Genomic DNA, 14,951 nt, shown 5'->3' with positions numbered 1-14,951 from the left:
GAGGTGTAGTGGTTACGTCATTTTAGTTTTTTCCTGTTCCACTCTGTTCATAGCTGTCAACATTGGGATTTGAAAAAACTGGAGATTTTGCCCCGCCCCCTCCCAATGTAGTCTCCTCCCCCTCGTATGTATATTATATATATTGTCTGCACTGCGCAGCCGTGGAATCGCGAGGCCATAGATTTAGAATAGATAGAAAGGGCACATGGTGGTGTATCATAATTAATTTGTTAAATACAATAGGATTTTTATAACGTTGACACAAATTAAGGAATATTTACACTAAGTTCTCTTTTACCTCTTATTTAATTCATTCATTAATTTAATTGTAGGCACTGTTTATATTGTACATAGTCCTGTGTGTTGTGTCCTATGTTACTTTTGTGTGTATTGTCTCTTTCTGTATACACCGTGGGAAGGGGCGCACGTAAATTGAATTTTTCTGTATGTCTTGCACAAATTGGAAAATGACAAAGTTGACTTTGACTTTTAACATGTGTCTATAGTGTCAGACACTAATTGTAATGTTAAAAACGAAATGTTAATTTCCATTATTTCCACCATGTGCAAAATTTCCTAAGAACAGCAATGTCCATTCGATCAACTCCAAATCTGTGCTATGAGCTCAATTCTCCCGGTGCATGCAGAAGTAGAATTGCTGTCTTGTTTTAGATGAATGAGTAGAAATGAAAAACGGAAATCTTCTTTTATTAAAGTAGTTTTGACATGTGATATAGATAAAGATATTGTTTCATTGTGTATCGATTAACTTTACATTTGCTCTTCATTACTTTACAAAAATTATACTGGCACATGGGTCTAATACAGCAATGGATTATGGGTAAATGCAACGTTAAAGCAGTGCCAATGTAAGACTGACTGTAGAAGCCAAAACTGACATTATTAGAGGTTGTATTGCCATACGTTATATTTTATGTATTTGTTTGGATTTATGTATTTATGTTGAGTTCTGCCTGTATACATTGTGCCTGCCAGCCTGCCAAATTGGGTTTGTGGCATCAGTTCCTGTTGCTCACCAGTAGGTGACATACTTAGCTACTTAATGGGTAACGGGACTGATGACAGCAGGTGTGTTTGGTTACTGGCAGAGCCTAACAGTTTTTGACCGTCACGTCACATCGACACGGCACGTTGTTTGGTTATCGTTTTGTTTGTAGTGTATAGTGTTTGTTTGTTCATTTGAAGGTATTAGCGTTTACTCATATCACATGCAAATTGTGCATTCGGTAATCATGTGGTAAATAAACCCAGTTGGGGTGTTATTGGAACGGACCTTGTGGACATTCATCCTTTCACCAGACGAGTACCCAGCACGAGCAACAGACAAGTCAACTATATGTTTTAGGCGGTATCAGCCTCCTCAGGGCTTTATAGATTTTTTGTTTTTGTTTAGTCAAGTTAGGCCCTTACACTGACTTTACATTAAACGAATGACAATAATATAGTATAAAGTAGGGTATTATTTGGACTAAAGAATGGTGTTGTCTCACCCTACTCGCATGTTGAGGGAGAGCACCATACATTATACACAGAGAAACCACGGCCGAGAGTGAGCTCTCCGGGAACAACCCCACTGTGCCGGTATCGCTTCTCTGCCTTTTGTAGGTAGTTGTAGAATCTAATACATTTCGCGCTAAACCCCTCCTTTAGCCGGTCACTCTTCTTCTTCTTCTTCGGGTCGCAACCGTCTTCCGGTCTGACTTCCTGTGCTAACGTTCTAATCTACACTGCTGCCACCTGTCGTCACGCAGGGGAATTGCAGCCATTTTGTAAACATTTAATAAAAATAAAAAAACAGGAAAAATACGGGAAAATATTTTAACGGGATGACGGCAGGAAGGAAGGTTGAAATACGGGAGAATCCTGGGAAAAATGGGAGGGTTGACAGGTATGCCTCTGTTCCACTTCATGTATTTCCCCATTGCCCATTTCCCAGGATCAGATGTATTTCCCATTGCCCAGATCAGATTTCCCTTACATTCGATAAGCTTAACAATTCGTACAATGGGAAAATAACACCCTGAATCTGTTGCTAGTATCTGTTTCACCCAACACCAGTTTATAGCCAACCACAATTTTTTTATATTTGTATTTATAATTTAAATCGTATAACGTTATTTCGCTGCATATTAAATCACTGTGAATACTAATGTAAATCATTGTTTCGTTGTACATATTGTGTATAGTTTATAACGTTATTGTTTTTTACATAAAGTTAGTAGCTACCCAGATAGCAAAAGATGTTAATTCAATGTTGAGTTATGGTCAAAATGCTTGATTTTTGGTTAAGGTCGACGATTGATGGTGGATCAACCATTAACCGATGAACCACTTGGCCAATGTTGAAAACATGTCATTGAATCAATATTGTTTTGTGGTTGCATTTTAATGATTGAAATGCCAATATCTAATAAATGTTGAATCAACGTATGCTGCTCAACGTATGCTGTCGTCATTGTGTCTCATCACCCAGACTGCACTGCACTTGTGCTGCGCCGCCTCCCAGAATGCACCTGTGCGGCAGCTTCCTGGCTGCTACCTCATGTCTCTCTGCATCGTTAAGACTGGTGAGTACTGCATGGCAATAATGTCGATTATGTTGTATGTTGTATGTTGTATGTATGCTTTCGATTGCAAACGCCAGCGGAGTAGTGCCGTGTTCGTTTTTACATGGTAGAGAATATTATATTAACCGTTATTCATGCCTGCTAGCTGAAGCTAATTTAGCTAGTAGCGTTAGCAGTTAGCTATGATGAATGTTTCCACCTGTTGCATATACTGTTTAGGGATGCACGATAAGGCCGATATCAGCAATTATGACGTCATCCCGATAAACTCGATAACATTATTGATAGCTCCGATAACATACAATACATTTTTTGGTTAAAAGAAATCCGGTGTGGGTGGATTTGGATGAAGGGCGCTTGTTTTTATTATAGCCTCCTCCCGTTTTGCCAGTACTGTGGTAAAACTGATAGCGTGTGGTTTAGGAACAGGGAGTTTTTCACAAATCGAGTGCTCCCTTTCTTGGCTGTGACGTAGTCACGTTACATTCGGAGACAGACAGTCGATCTGCCAATTACGTCCCACGGCTTGCACCCACCTCTTCTTCTTACCACCAATCAGAAGCTCTCGTTCGTTTATTTACTTCCGGATTGTCAGCCATTACTCTACTCGGAGCTAACGTTATCTCCCCGCCAGCCACATTGACAAGTACCAGCGCTTATACATTACTGGCAAATGTCTTGTTGCACTCGACTTTAGTAAAATAGACCCAGACTTTTGAACATTTCGTTCTCTCCGCCATTATGAGAGCAGAGCTGTCTGTACTGAGTCGGCAGCGCAGCACCCGTGTGAGTGAGTGTGTGTGTGTGTGTGTGTGTGAGTGAGTGTGTGTGTGTGTGGGAGGGAGCCTGCTCGCAGCAGGCAGAGACAGAGGCAGGAGAGATAATAGACAACGGCCAACAAGATTAGTTTGCGACGTTTAAATTCCTCAAAAAAAACCTCCATAATTTCTTGAGTACCGATAGCAGTACCGATGACGTCGGAGCTTATAAATACAAAAAAAAAAAAAAAAAATTGATTAAAAAAAAAATATATATATATATATATACAGTTAAAAAAATATTATAATACAATAAATATCGGTTATCGGTATCGGCTTGAGGAGCATAAATTTATCGGTATCGGTGTCAAAAAATCAATATCGTGCATCCCTAATACTGTTATACATTTTATGTAGGCTAACGTCAGTAACGTTTAAAAATGTGGCTTATGATGTATTCTTTAACAGGATACACTGGCACAATCAGTTAGCTTAGCATTGCTGCTACCTTGCTTGCTAAAAAGTCATGGTAAACCAGGGTGCAGGCATACAGGCCGGGCCTGTCTCTCTCCCTCCCTCCCTAATGTGTTTGTGCTTAAAACAGTGATGACCGCATGTTCTCAGAGCATTTTCAGAGCACTGTTAAACTGTTAAATGGTCATTTTAAAACTAATATAAGAAATTAATGTATATAGTGGTATATTCATGAGGGAAAAAAAATATTTGCAACAACTTTTAACATTTATACAGGTAGGTTATTGATAACTAATTCTGCTATGAGTGTCATATTACAGTGACATTCATACAGTATCCTTTGATTTCACATAATTTAATTATTATTTCACAATAAAATACTGTAATCAAAATCCTCTGTAATATCACATCAGATTTTGTAATCTCACAATAACATAGCAATATTTCACATTTAATTATTATTTCACAATAATAGTAATCAAAATCGAAAGGTCCATTTGCATATTATTGGTATCTAGGGACATCTATGGACCTCAGGGAATGTATTCACATTGTCAGAAATATTGTGTCTATTACTAGGCTTGCTTAAATTGTGATGAAACAAATGAGAATATGAATTATGATGTTTCTTTGCATCTTTGACAGTGAATAACACCATGCTAATAATGACCAAACATTAAAAACTGCCACTGATCTCGTTCAGTCCCCTCTTGAGGTCATGTGTAAAAAAAAATCAAAGGAAATTAATAAAGGGAAGATGATTAAACCGAAGGTTCTGTAGATGCAGTACTGAATTCTCCCATCCGGACCAATGCAATTTGAAATATTATTATAGAATATGATGCTTATAAATGACCTTATTATAGCCAATTCGCACATTTATATATATATTATCTTTCAAATGCCTGAGTTCAATTTGGATTTAGTATCACCAGGCATGCATAAGAACAGATAATAATCTACTGTAATCTACTGTACTTTTAAATTTTCCCCACAGTGCAACCGTTTTGAAACTAATTTCAGATCTAATTGTTTCTCCCACTTTGGCCTCCTGACAGACACCGATGCCCTTCAAAAGATCCAAGATGCCCTGGGTCAGAGAGGACGGACCATCCTGCAGTTCTGCCAGAAACTGGACAACCCGGAGATCAGGGAAGTTCTGGCCAGATATGATCCAGAGGCTTCGAAGAAGACTCCTTATGGTGTACTTCAAGGAGCCTACGGAGAAACTGCTGCTCGGAGTTGATGTAAGTTTTATTTATTTAAATATTAAAATATTTGAAATGCTAAACGAGTGATTACAAACCCTACAAACACTGTGATAGACCCTCTAAACACTGTGATAGACCCGACAAACACTGTAAACACTGTGATAGATCTATCACAGTGTTTAGAGGGTCTATCACAGTGTTTAGAGGGTCTATCAGTGTTTAGAGGGTCTATCACAGTGTTTGTGTTATGGTTTGATACCGACCCCAAACGCACGACACAAGAGAGTAGGAATTCAGAGTTGCCAAATACGAGGGCTTGTTTATTTGATACTAAATATAAGGAGTACAGGAAAGGCAAGTCAACAAGACAGGTACATAGGACAAGGGGCAAAGTTCTGCTGCTCTGCAGCTTCTCCCGTGATGGTAGTCTTGGGGATAGCAGGTGTTGACGTCTGAACCGCTCTGCAGAATTCTCTCGGCAGAATCTCAGATGTGTTGCGAGACCGAGAGAGGGAGAGAGGGAACGAGTCAACACAGTGCAGTTTGAACGAGCAGGAGAACAGGGTGAACAATTCTTCGTGTAATTCAAACACAGTGAGCACAATTCCAAAACAGCCCAAGAATCTCTTCGTGTAATACACACAGTGAGCAAAACTCCAAACACAGTCCCAGTGAATATCTTCGTGTAATGTACACACCGTTAGCAAAAATCCAAACACAGTCCCAGTGAATATCTTCGTGTAATATACACACAGTTAGTGAAGTCCAAAACAATCCAATAGTGAAATAATATCTTCGGTGTGAGCAACACACAGAGGGAGATGGAAGGTCCCAAAAATATTATCCCATAAGGGAACAAGCAAAAATAGAAAAGCTGGGTGAGTGACTGTCTGACAAAAGGTGGTAGTCTTCAGTGTAATAGTTACACACGAAAAACGGAATAGATCAAGACAGTCAATAAAAACTCACCCAGACGTAATGCGTAATGGTGCAGGAACAAACAGCGGAGCGAGGGCGCGCCACGGGAACAGGTGTCCAAGGGAAAGCTTCTTGGAAATTCCTGGAGATAGCACAAGGAGCAAAAGCAGCAGCAGCAGCAACACGGGGAAATGCAACCAGAGAAAAATCAAGGCGATCCAACAAACTTAGAGTGGAGAAACGGGGTATAAATAATAAGGGATCGATTGATTGAAAGGCAGTGACAGCTGGGGAATGTGATTGAAAAGCGTGCGGTCCTGAGAGAACCAATCAGCGACGTCTCTGATGACGTCACTGGGGAGAAGCGTGTGAATGAGGGAATTGAAATAATTAACAGAAAAACAAATGAAAACAGAGCGAGGGTGGTTAAAGGAACAGAACGAGTGAGAGAGCAAGGACAGAAACCTCACAGTACCCCCCCCTCCACGGGAGCCACCCGGCGACCAGGCCGACCCGGTTCGTCAGGATGGGCTCGATGGAAGTCGGTGATCAAGCCGGGATCCACGATGAGCTGCCGGGAGACCCAGCTACGCTCCTCAGGACCGTAACCCTCCCAGTCCACCAGGTATTGGAACCCCCGGCCCCGCCGACGAACGCCCATCAACCGGCGGACCTGCCACTGGGGGTGACCATCCACCAACACGGGAGGCGGCGGATCAGGAGCTGGAGGCATAAGGGGACTGAGGGAGACGGGCTTAACCCGGGAGACATGGAACACGGGGTGGATGTGCATGGATGCAGGAAGCTTCAGGCGCAGGGCCGCCGGACTGAGTACCTTTAGGACCTCGAAAGGCCAGACGAAGCGGGGGTTGAGCTTCTTGGCCGAGGACCGTAACGGGAGGTCCTTCGCGGAGAGCCACACCCTCTGCCCAGGGCGGTAAGTCGGCGCAGGAATCCGGCGCCGGTCGGCACCACGACAGGCGCGCTCAGATGTTCGGAGCAGCGCGGTCCTGGTGATCTCCCAAACTCGTCGGCAGCGGTCGAGGTGGACCTGCACGGAGGGAACTGCCACTTCCGTCTCCTGTGCGGGGAAAAGAGGGGGCTGGTAGCCCAGGGAGACCTCAAAAGGGGAGAGGCCGGTGGCGGAACTGACCATTGAATTGATGGAGTATTCAACCCAGGGAAGGAAACGGCTCCAGGATGCCGGTCTCTCGGCTGCCACACACCGAAGAGCTGACTCTACGCTCTGGTTCATCCTCTCCGTCTGCCCGTTTGTCTGGGGATGATAGCCAGAGGAGAGACTGACCGTTGCCCCCAACCCTTTGCAAAAAGCCCGCCATACCTGGGAGGTGAACTGGGGCCCCCGGTCAGAGACGATGTCCTGGGGAAAGCCATGAAGGCGGAACACGTGGTGCGTCAGGAGGTCCGCCGTCTCGGCCGCTGAGGGAAGCTTGGAGAGGGCCACGAGGTGGACCCCCTTGCTGAATCGATCCACCACGGTCAGAAGGCAGGTGTTCCCCTGGGAGGAGGGTAGACCAGTGACGAAGTCGAGCGCCACATGTGACCATGGACGGCTCGGAATGGGAAGTGGCTGCAAGAGCCCGGAGGGTGCCTGGTGAGAGGCCTTGCTGCGGGCACAGACCGCGCAGGCCAATACGAACTCCTTGACGTCGTTCCGCATGGTGGGCCACCAGAAACGACGAGCCAGGAAGGAGAACGTGCGATGGACGCCTGGGTGGCAGGCGAACCGGCTGGTATGGCCCCACAGCAGTACCTGGGACCGGACAGAGTCGGGGACGAAGAGACGATTCCTAGGGACGTTGCTTGGAGCACGATGGAAGCGCAGGGCACGCCTCACCACACCCTCGATGCCCAAGGTGATGGCTCCAACCACTCGGGCCTCCGGGAGGATGGGAGAAGGGTCCTCAGAGGGTGGAGCCCCCTTGGAGTGCATCCGGGACAGGGAGTCGGCCTTCGTGTTGCGGGAACCGGGGCGGAAGGTCAGCGAGAAGTCGAACCGACTGAGGAAACTGGCCCATCTCGCCTGCCGACCGTTGAGGCGCCTGGAAGCGCGGATGAACGTCAGGTTCTTGTGGTCCGTCCAGATGATAAAAGGCTCCTCGGCACCCTCTAGCCAATGACGCCACTCTTCCAGCGCAGCCACGACCGCCAGCAGCTCCCGATTGCCGGTGTCGTAGTTCCTCTCGGCGGGGAGGAAGCGACGCGAGTAGAAGGCGCAAGGATGCACCTTCTGGTCTGAAAGAGAACGTTGGGATAGGACAGCGCCCAGGCCAGAATCCGAGGCGTCCACCTCCACGATGAACTGTCTCTTGGGGTCAGGGTGGAGCAGGATAGGGGCGGAAGTGAACCTTCTCTTGAGGGAGCGGAACGCAGCGCATGCCGCTGGGGACCAGTCGAACGGCAGAGCGGGGGAGGTCAGCTTGGTAAGTGGCTCCGCCACTTGACTGTAGTTCCGGATGAACCTTCGGTAGAAGTTGGCGAACCCGAGGAAACTCTGTAACTCCTTCCGAGTGGTGGGTTCTGGCCAATCCTCCACAGCCTGGATCTTGCGAGGATCCGCTCGGGTCAAGCCCTTCTCAACGATGAAGCCCAGGTAGTCGACGGAGTTGGAGTGAAAACGGCACTTCTCCGCCTTGACGAAGAGCCGATTGTGGAGGAGGCGCTCCAGCACACGGCGGACATGCAGGATGTGTTCCTCGAGGGTCCTGGAAAAGATGAGAATGTCGTCCAGGTACACCACCACGAACACCTCCAGCATGTCACGGAGGACGTCGTTCATGAGTGCCTGGAATACCGCCGGGGCGTTGGTGAGGCCGAACGGCATTACAAGGTACTCGTAGTGGCCCCTGGGGGTCTTGAAGGCGGTCTTCCATTCATCGCCCTCACGGATACGGACAAGATGGTAGGCACTTCGGAGGTCCAGCTTGGTGAAGAACGAGGCCTGGGTCAGTGGCTCGAAGGTGGAGCTCATGAGAGGTAGGGGGTATTTGTTCTTGATGGTGATCTCGTTGAGCTGACGATAGTCGATGCAGGGTCGCAGGTCCCCATCCTTCTTACCAACAAAGAAGAACCCGGCCGCCACCGGGGAGGAGGAAGGCCGAATGAGTCCTGCTTCCAATGACTCAGAGATGTAGAGATCCATCGCCTTCTTCTCCGGGACAGTCAGACTGTAGAGGCGGCTGCCGGGAAGGGGAGCCCCTTGGCGGAGGTCGATGGCGCAGTCATAGGGGCGGTGAGGTGGAAGGGCCTGAGCCCTGGTCTTACTGAATACCTCCATGAGGTCGTGGTACTCGGGAGGAATGGACGAGGGGTCCGGGGGCAACTCACCAGCCTGCCTCCGGGGCGGGGGACAGGACGCCGCCTGCAGACAGCGGGCGTGACAGGAGGAGCTCCAGCCCCTGATGGTACCGGAGGACCAGGCGATGTGGGGCTCGTGCAGCGCGAGCCAGGGCCTACCCAGGACCACCGGGACAAGGGGGGATTGGGTAATGAGGAACTGGATTCTCTCGACGTGGTTCCCAGCGATGGTCAGCACGACTGGGCCGGTGCGTTGAGAGATGTCGGCCAGGCGGTGTTGGTCCAACGAAAAGATCTCCAAGGGCCTCACAAGGTCCTCAACAGGTATGTTGGCTCGGGTGGCAAACTCGAAGTCGAGGAAGTTCTCGTCTGCCCCAGAGTCGATGAGGGCCTCCACCGTGGCACGTTGGTCCCCCCAGGCCAGGGTGACGCTCATCAGGTGGTCAGGTGGTGCGCGGCGCTGGGAATGGGAAAAACGGCTCACCAGGATCTCCCGGGGTCTCGGTGAGCCTGATCTTTTGGCCGGGTGGGGCAGTCGGCGATACGGTGTCCCGCACCTCCGCAGTAGAGGCAGAGACCGGACCTGAGCCTTGCCTCACGCTCCGCCTGGCTCAGATGAGAGCGTCCCAGCTGCATGGGTTCCTCCTCGCGAACCGGACGGGGAAGCCTGTTACCACCAGTAGTGTTGGGGACGGGGCGTCCAGGAGTCCGGGGTGCTTCAGGAGGTAACAGTCGGGTCCTCTCGCGCCTTCTCTCCAGGAGGCGTCCGTCAATACGGATGACAAGGCTAAACAGCTCCTCGAGGGAGTCGGGCAACTCCCGGGTAGCGAGCTGGTCCCGGACTGCGTCACTGAGCCCCCTCAAGAAGGTTAGGCGAAGAGCAGGTTCGTTCCATCCACTCTCCACCGCCGCCAGTCGAAACTCCATGACATAGTCCGTCACCCTGCCGCTCCCCTGTCGGAAGGTCCCCAACCGGGCTCCAGGGTCCAGACCTCGGGCTGGATGGTGGAACACTCTGCGGAGCTCCGCCACGAAGTCTGGATAGGAAAACAAAAAATCTGCTTCCATTGCCCAGGAGGAAGTGACCCACTGGGCAGCATGGCCTGAAAGTAGGTTTGTTATATAAGCCACTTGGGACCCATGAGCAGAAAAACGGCTTGGTTGATGACGGAAAACCAACTCACATTGCATGATGAATGTGGCACACTCCTCGGGATTACCGTCGAACAGCCGTGGGACGGAGAGACGGGGTTCCCGAGATGCGAGATCTGCTGGGGCTGCGGGGAATGTTCCTGAAGGGTGTGAGAGATTAAAGGTATTAACGGTGTCGCCCAGCGAGTGAAGCTGAGCGAGAATCTCGGACTGTTGTCCCGCCATAGCGGCCATTGAACCCTGCATAGGCAGGACCTGATCCCTGAGGTTCTGCACCGCAGCCGCAGCCCGCTCTAATTGGAGACCGTGATCCCTGGTCAACTCGACTTGAATTGCAAGTGCGGTTCTGACCCTCTCTGTGTCGGCTGGGGTCGTCATATTGGTTGGATCGTAATGTTATGGTTTGATACCGACCCCAAACGCACAACACAAGAGAGTAGGAATTCAGAGTTGCCAAATACGAGGGCTTGTTTATTTGATACTAAATATAAGGAGTACAGGAAAGGCAAGTCAACAAGACAGGTACATAGGACAAGGGGCAAAGTTCTGCTGCTCTGCAGCTTCTCCCGTGATGGTAGTCTTGGGGATAGCAGGTGTTGACGTCTGAACCGCTCTGCAGAATTCTCTCGGCAGAATCTCAGATGTGTTGCGAGACCGAGAGAGGGAGAGAGGGAACGAGTCAACACAGTGCAGTTTGAACGAGCAGGAGAACAGGGTAAACAATTCTTCGTGTAATTCAAACACAGTGAGCACAATTCCAAAACAGCCCAAGAATCTCTTCGTGTAATACACACAGTGAGCAAAACTCCAAACACAGTCCCAGTGAATATCTTCGTGTAATGTACACACTGTTAGCAAAAATCCAAACACAGTCCCAGTGAATATCTTCGTGTAATATACACACAGTTAGTGAAGTCCAAAACAATCCAATAGTGAAATAATATCTTCGGTGTGAGCAACACACAGAGGGAGATGGAAGGTCCCAAAAATATTATCCCATAAGGGAACAAGCAAAAATAGAAAAGCTGGGTGAGTGACTGTCTGACAAAAGGTGGTAGTCTTCAGTGTAATAGTTACACACGAAAAACGGAATAGATCAAGACAGTCAATAAAAACTCACCCAGACGTAATGCGTAATGGTGCAGGAACAAACAGCGGAGCGAGGGCGCGCCACGGGAACAGGTGTCCAAGGGAAAGCTTCTTGGAAATTCCTGGAGATAGCACAAGGAGCAAAAGCAGCAGCAGCAGCAACACGGGGAAATGCAACCAGAGAAAAATCAAGGCGATCCAACAAACTTAGAGTGGAGAAACGGGGTATAAATAATAAGGGATCGATTGATTGAAAGGCAGTGACAGCTGGGGAATGTGATTGAAAAGCGTGCGGTCCTGAGAGAACCAATCAGCGACGTCTCTGATGACGTCACTGGGGAGAAGCGTGTGAATGAGGGAATTGAAATAATTAACAGAAAAACAAATGAAAACAGAGCGAGGGTGGTTAAAGGAACAGAACGAGTGAGAGAGCAAGGACAGAAACCTCACAGTTTGTAGGGTCTATCACAGTGTTTGTAGGGTCTATTACAGTGTTTAGAGGGTCTATCACACCCTCTAAACACTGATAGACCCTCTAGGACAGACCCTCTAAACACTGTGACAGACCCTCTAAACACTGATAGACCCTCTAAACACTATGATAGACCCTCTAAACACTGTGATAGACCCTCTAAACACTGTGACAGACCCTCTAAACACTGTGACAGACCCTCTAAACACTGTGACAGACCCGACAAACACTGTGATAGACCCGACAAACACTGTGATAGACCCTCTAAACACTGTGATAGATCTATCACAGTGTTTGTCGTGTCTATCACAGTGTTTTGAGGGTCTATCAGTGTTTAGAGGGTCTATCACAGTGTTTAGAGGGTCTATCACAGTGTTTGTCGGGTCTATCACAGTCTTTAGAGGGTCTATCAGTGTTTAGAGGGTCTGTCACAGTGTTTAGAGGGTCTATCACAGTGTTTAGAGGGTCTATCAGTGTTTAGAGGGTCTATCACAGTGTTTAGAGGGTCTATCACACCCTCTAAACACTGATAGACCCTCTAAACACTGTGACAGACCCTCTAAACACTGTATCAGACCCTCTAAACACTGTGACAGACCCTCTAAACACTGTGACAGACCCTCTAAACACTGATAGACCCTCTAAACTCTGTGACAGACCCTCTAAACACTGATAGACCCTATAAACACTGTGACAGACCCTCTAAACACTGTGACAGACCCTCTAAACACTGTGATAGACCCTACAAACACTGTGATAGACCCTCTAAACACTGTGATAGATCTATCACAGTGTTTGTCGGGTCTATCACAGTGTTTATAGGGTCTATCAGTGTTTAGAGGGTCTATCAGTGTTTGTCGGGTCTATCACAGTGTTTGTCGGGTCTATCACAGTCTTTAGAGGGTCTATCAGTGTTTAGAGGGTCTGTCACAGTGTTTAGAGGGTCTATCAGTGTTTGTCGGGTCTATCACAGTGTTTGTCGGGTCTATCACAGTCTTTAGAGGGTCTATCAGTGTTTAGAGGGTCTGTCACAGTGTTTAGAGGGTCTATCAGTGTTTAGAGGGTCTATTACAGTGTTTAGAGGGTCTATCACACCCTCTAAATACTGATAGATCTATCAGTGTTTAGAGGTGTCACAGTGTTTGTCGGGTCTGTCACAGTGTTTAGAGGGTCTGTCACAGTGTTTAGAGGGTCTGTCACAGTGTTTAGCGGGTCTAGCAGTGTTTAGAGGGTGTGATAGACCCTCTAAACACTGTGATAGATCTAGAAGTGCATGGATACACATTGTATTGCCTAGATGGTGTCAGGCTAGGCGATTGCTTAATTCTCTTTCCTGTCCAGGTACATATATTTTTTCGTTAAACACTGGACTGCAGATATGTTAATTGTCATTTTCTCTCTGCTCTTTCCAGAGACCCATGATGAGGCCAAAAAACGAGAGACCAAGTACACCTCAACTATGTGTCCAACCTCTGAAATTGAATCTGAGGACGAAGGAGATCTCCGCCCAGAAAAGAAGATCCAGGTACAGTGTTCACTTTGTTAAAGGGACAACTCTCCCTAGGGTGTTGTAAATAATTGCACTGCTGTTGTAGTTGCAAGTAGTGCTAAAAGGATAACACACAGTGGCCTGAGGGCCTATGTATTCAGACTTTAGCCTTGACTAATAAACGTAGTATCATAACTACATTTATTACATGTGTGTATATATATACTTTTTTTTAGGCCAAATCAGCAGTATGTGCACACGGACTCTGATGACCACTCGAGTGGCGACGCCAAAAGAAAACGTTTTGCCAAAGCACCTGATGTGGGTTTCCCAGGTATTGATGCAATGCATTTATTTTATATAGGCACTTTGGAAATGATCACTGCTACAGTTAATAATAATAATAATAATAATAATAATAATAATAATAATAATAATAATAATAATAATAATAATAATAATAATAATAATAATAATAATAAACAGTTAAACAAATTAGTCTGACCATGTACCGACAAATTGAGCATTTTAATTTGATTGGACTTCTGCATTTCTTGCAGTTATTCTATAGTTGGCCCAAAATATATACATTGTGAATAACATGCCAACTAAAATATGTTGTAGGACAGACAAAATCGAGCCGGTCTCGTAAGGCGCTAAGATCCGTCAACCCTCCAGTTGTTGGCCAAGAGCCTACAATGAATGGTATGTTGCTATGCATGTTAAAATGCCAACTAGATGACTGTTTAAACATGATTTGTAGCATCTTCAATTCTCACCCTGGCTTACCTTTTTTAGATTCTTTGGATGGTGGCATGATCTACAGCTATTTAGATTCGTTGCAGACTCCTGATCCAAATAACAGTAAGTGAACCCATATCTGTGTTCTTGTGAGGAGCTTGCTGGCAGGTCGCTGGCATCATGCATGCAACAGAATACATGTTTACAATGTGCATGCCAGCCCACTACAAAAATTCAAAGCCTTCACAACTTGCAAGCAATGTCACAATAAAAATGTGTAGTTGTACATAATGCTTTTATATTGAGCACAATTTCCACCATGTTTGAGTCGCAACTTATTTTACATTTCCCCTTTGTAGATCTGGTTACTAGCAACTACCGGCAATCGCTAACTCAACATAATGGTGAGTTATCAAGCAATCTCATAACATAATATTCTGGCATGTTTAAAATATCTGTATTGTCTCGCATTGTCTTTGATATTTTTATTAAAGTAGTATTTGGCAGTGCACGTGAAATCAGCTGAATGGAAATTGTTGTGAAGGGCCAGATTAAACCGAATATATATATTTATTATATATATATATTTAATTGTATTTGTATATTCTCTAATATTCCCTGATATCCCTTGTATATTCCTTGTACAATATGCATTGAATATCCATTCTAGCCTACTGAACATCCCATAATAGTCTCCATTCTACTATTGGTCGAGACCTTGGTGCCAGGCTGCCATACCCC

The 14,951-nt window shown here is 46.6% G+C and overlaps 2 protein-coding genes across 2 annotated transcripts in view; one reads left to right on the top strand and one right to left on the bottom strand.

Annotated features, from left to right (window-relative positions):
- The window catches only part of fam189a2 (family with sequence similarity 189 member A2), a gene marked incomplete at both ends in the record, with an annotated part of 86,038 nt that overhangs the window by 21,931 nt on the left and 49,156 nt on the right, over nucleotides 1-14,951 (bottom strand). The window lies entirely within an intron of this gene.
- Nucleotides 3,234-14,341, top strand: LOC311238750 (uncharacterized protein; the record flags this gene model as incomplete). Its single annotated transcript, XM_084326924.1, has 5 exons — nucleotides 3,234-3,374; nucleotides 4,879-5,067; nucleotides 13,393-13,505; nucleotides 13,706-13,803; nucleotides 14,268-14,341. Exons 1-5 carry the CDS (start codon nucleotides 3,330-3,332, stop codon nucleotides 14,339-14,341), a joined length of 519 nt encoding a protein of 172 aa, XP_084183050.1. The 5' UTR covers nucleotides 3,234-3,329.

The sequence above is a fragment of the Notolepis coatsorum genome (genome assembly GCF_963971535.1).
Source record: "Notolepis coatsorum genome assembly, chromosome: 1".
NCBI lineage: Eukaryota > Metazoa > Chordata > Actinopteri > Aulopiformes > Paralepididae > Notolepis > Notolepis coatsorum.
This window is presented reverse-complemented; position numbering and strand designations above follow the sequence as displayed.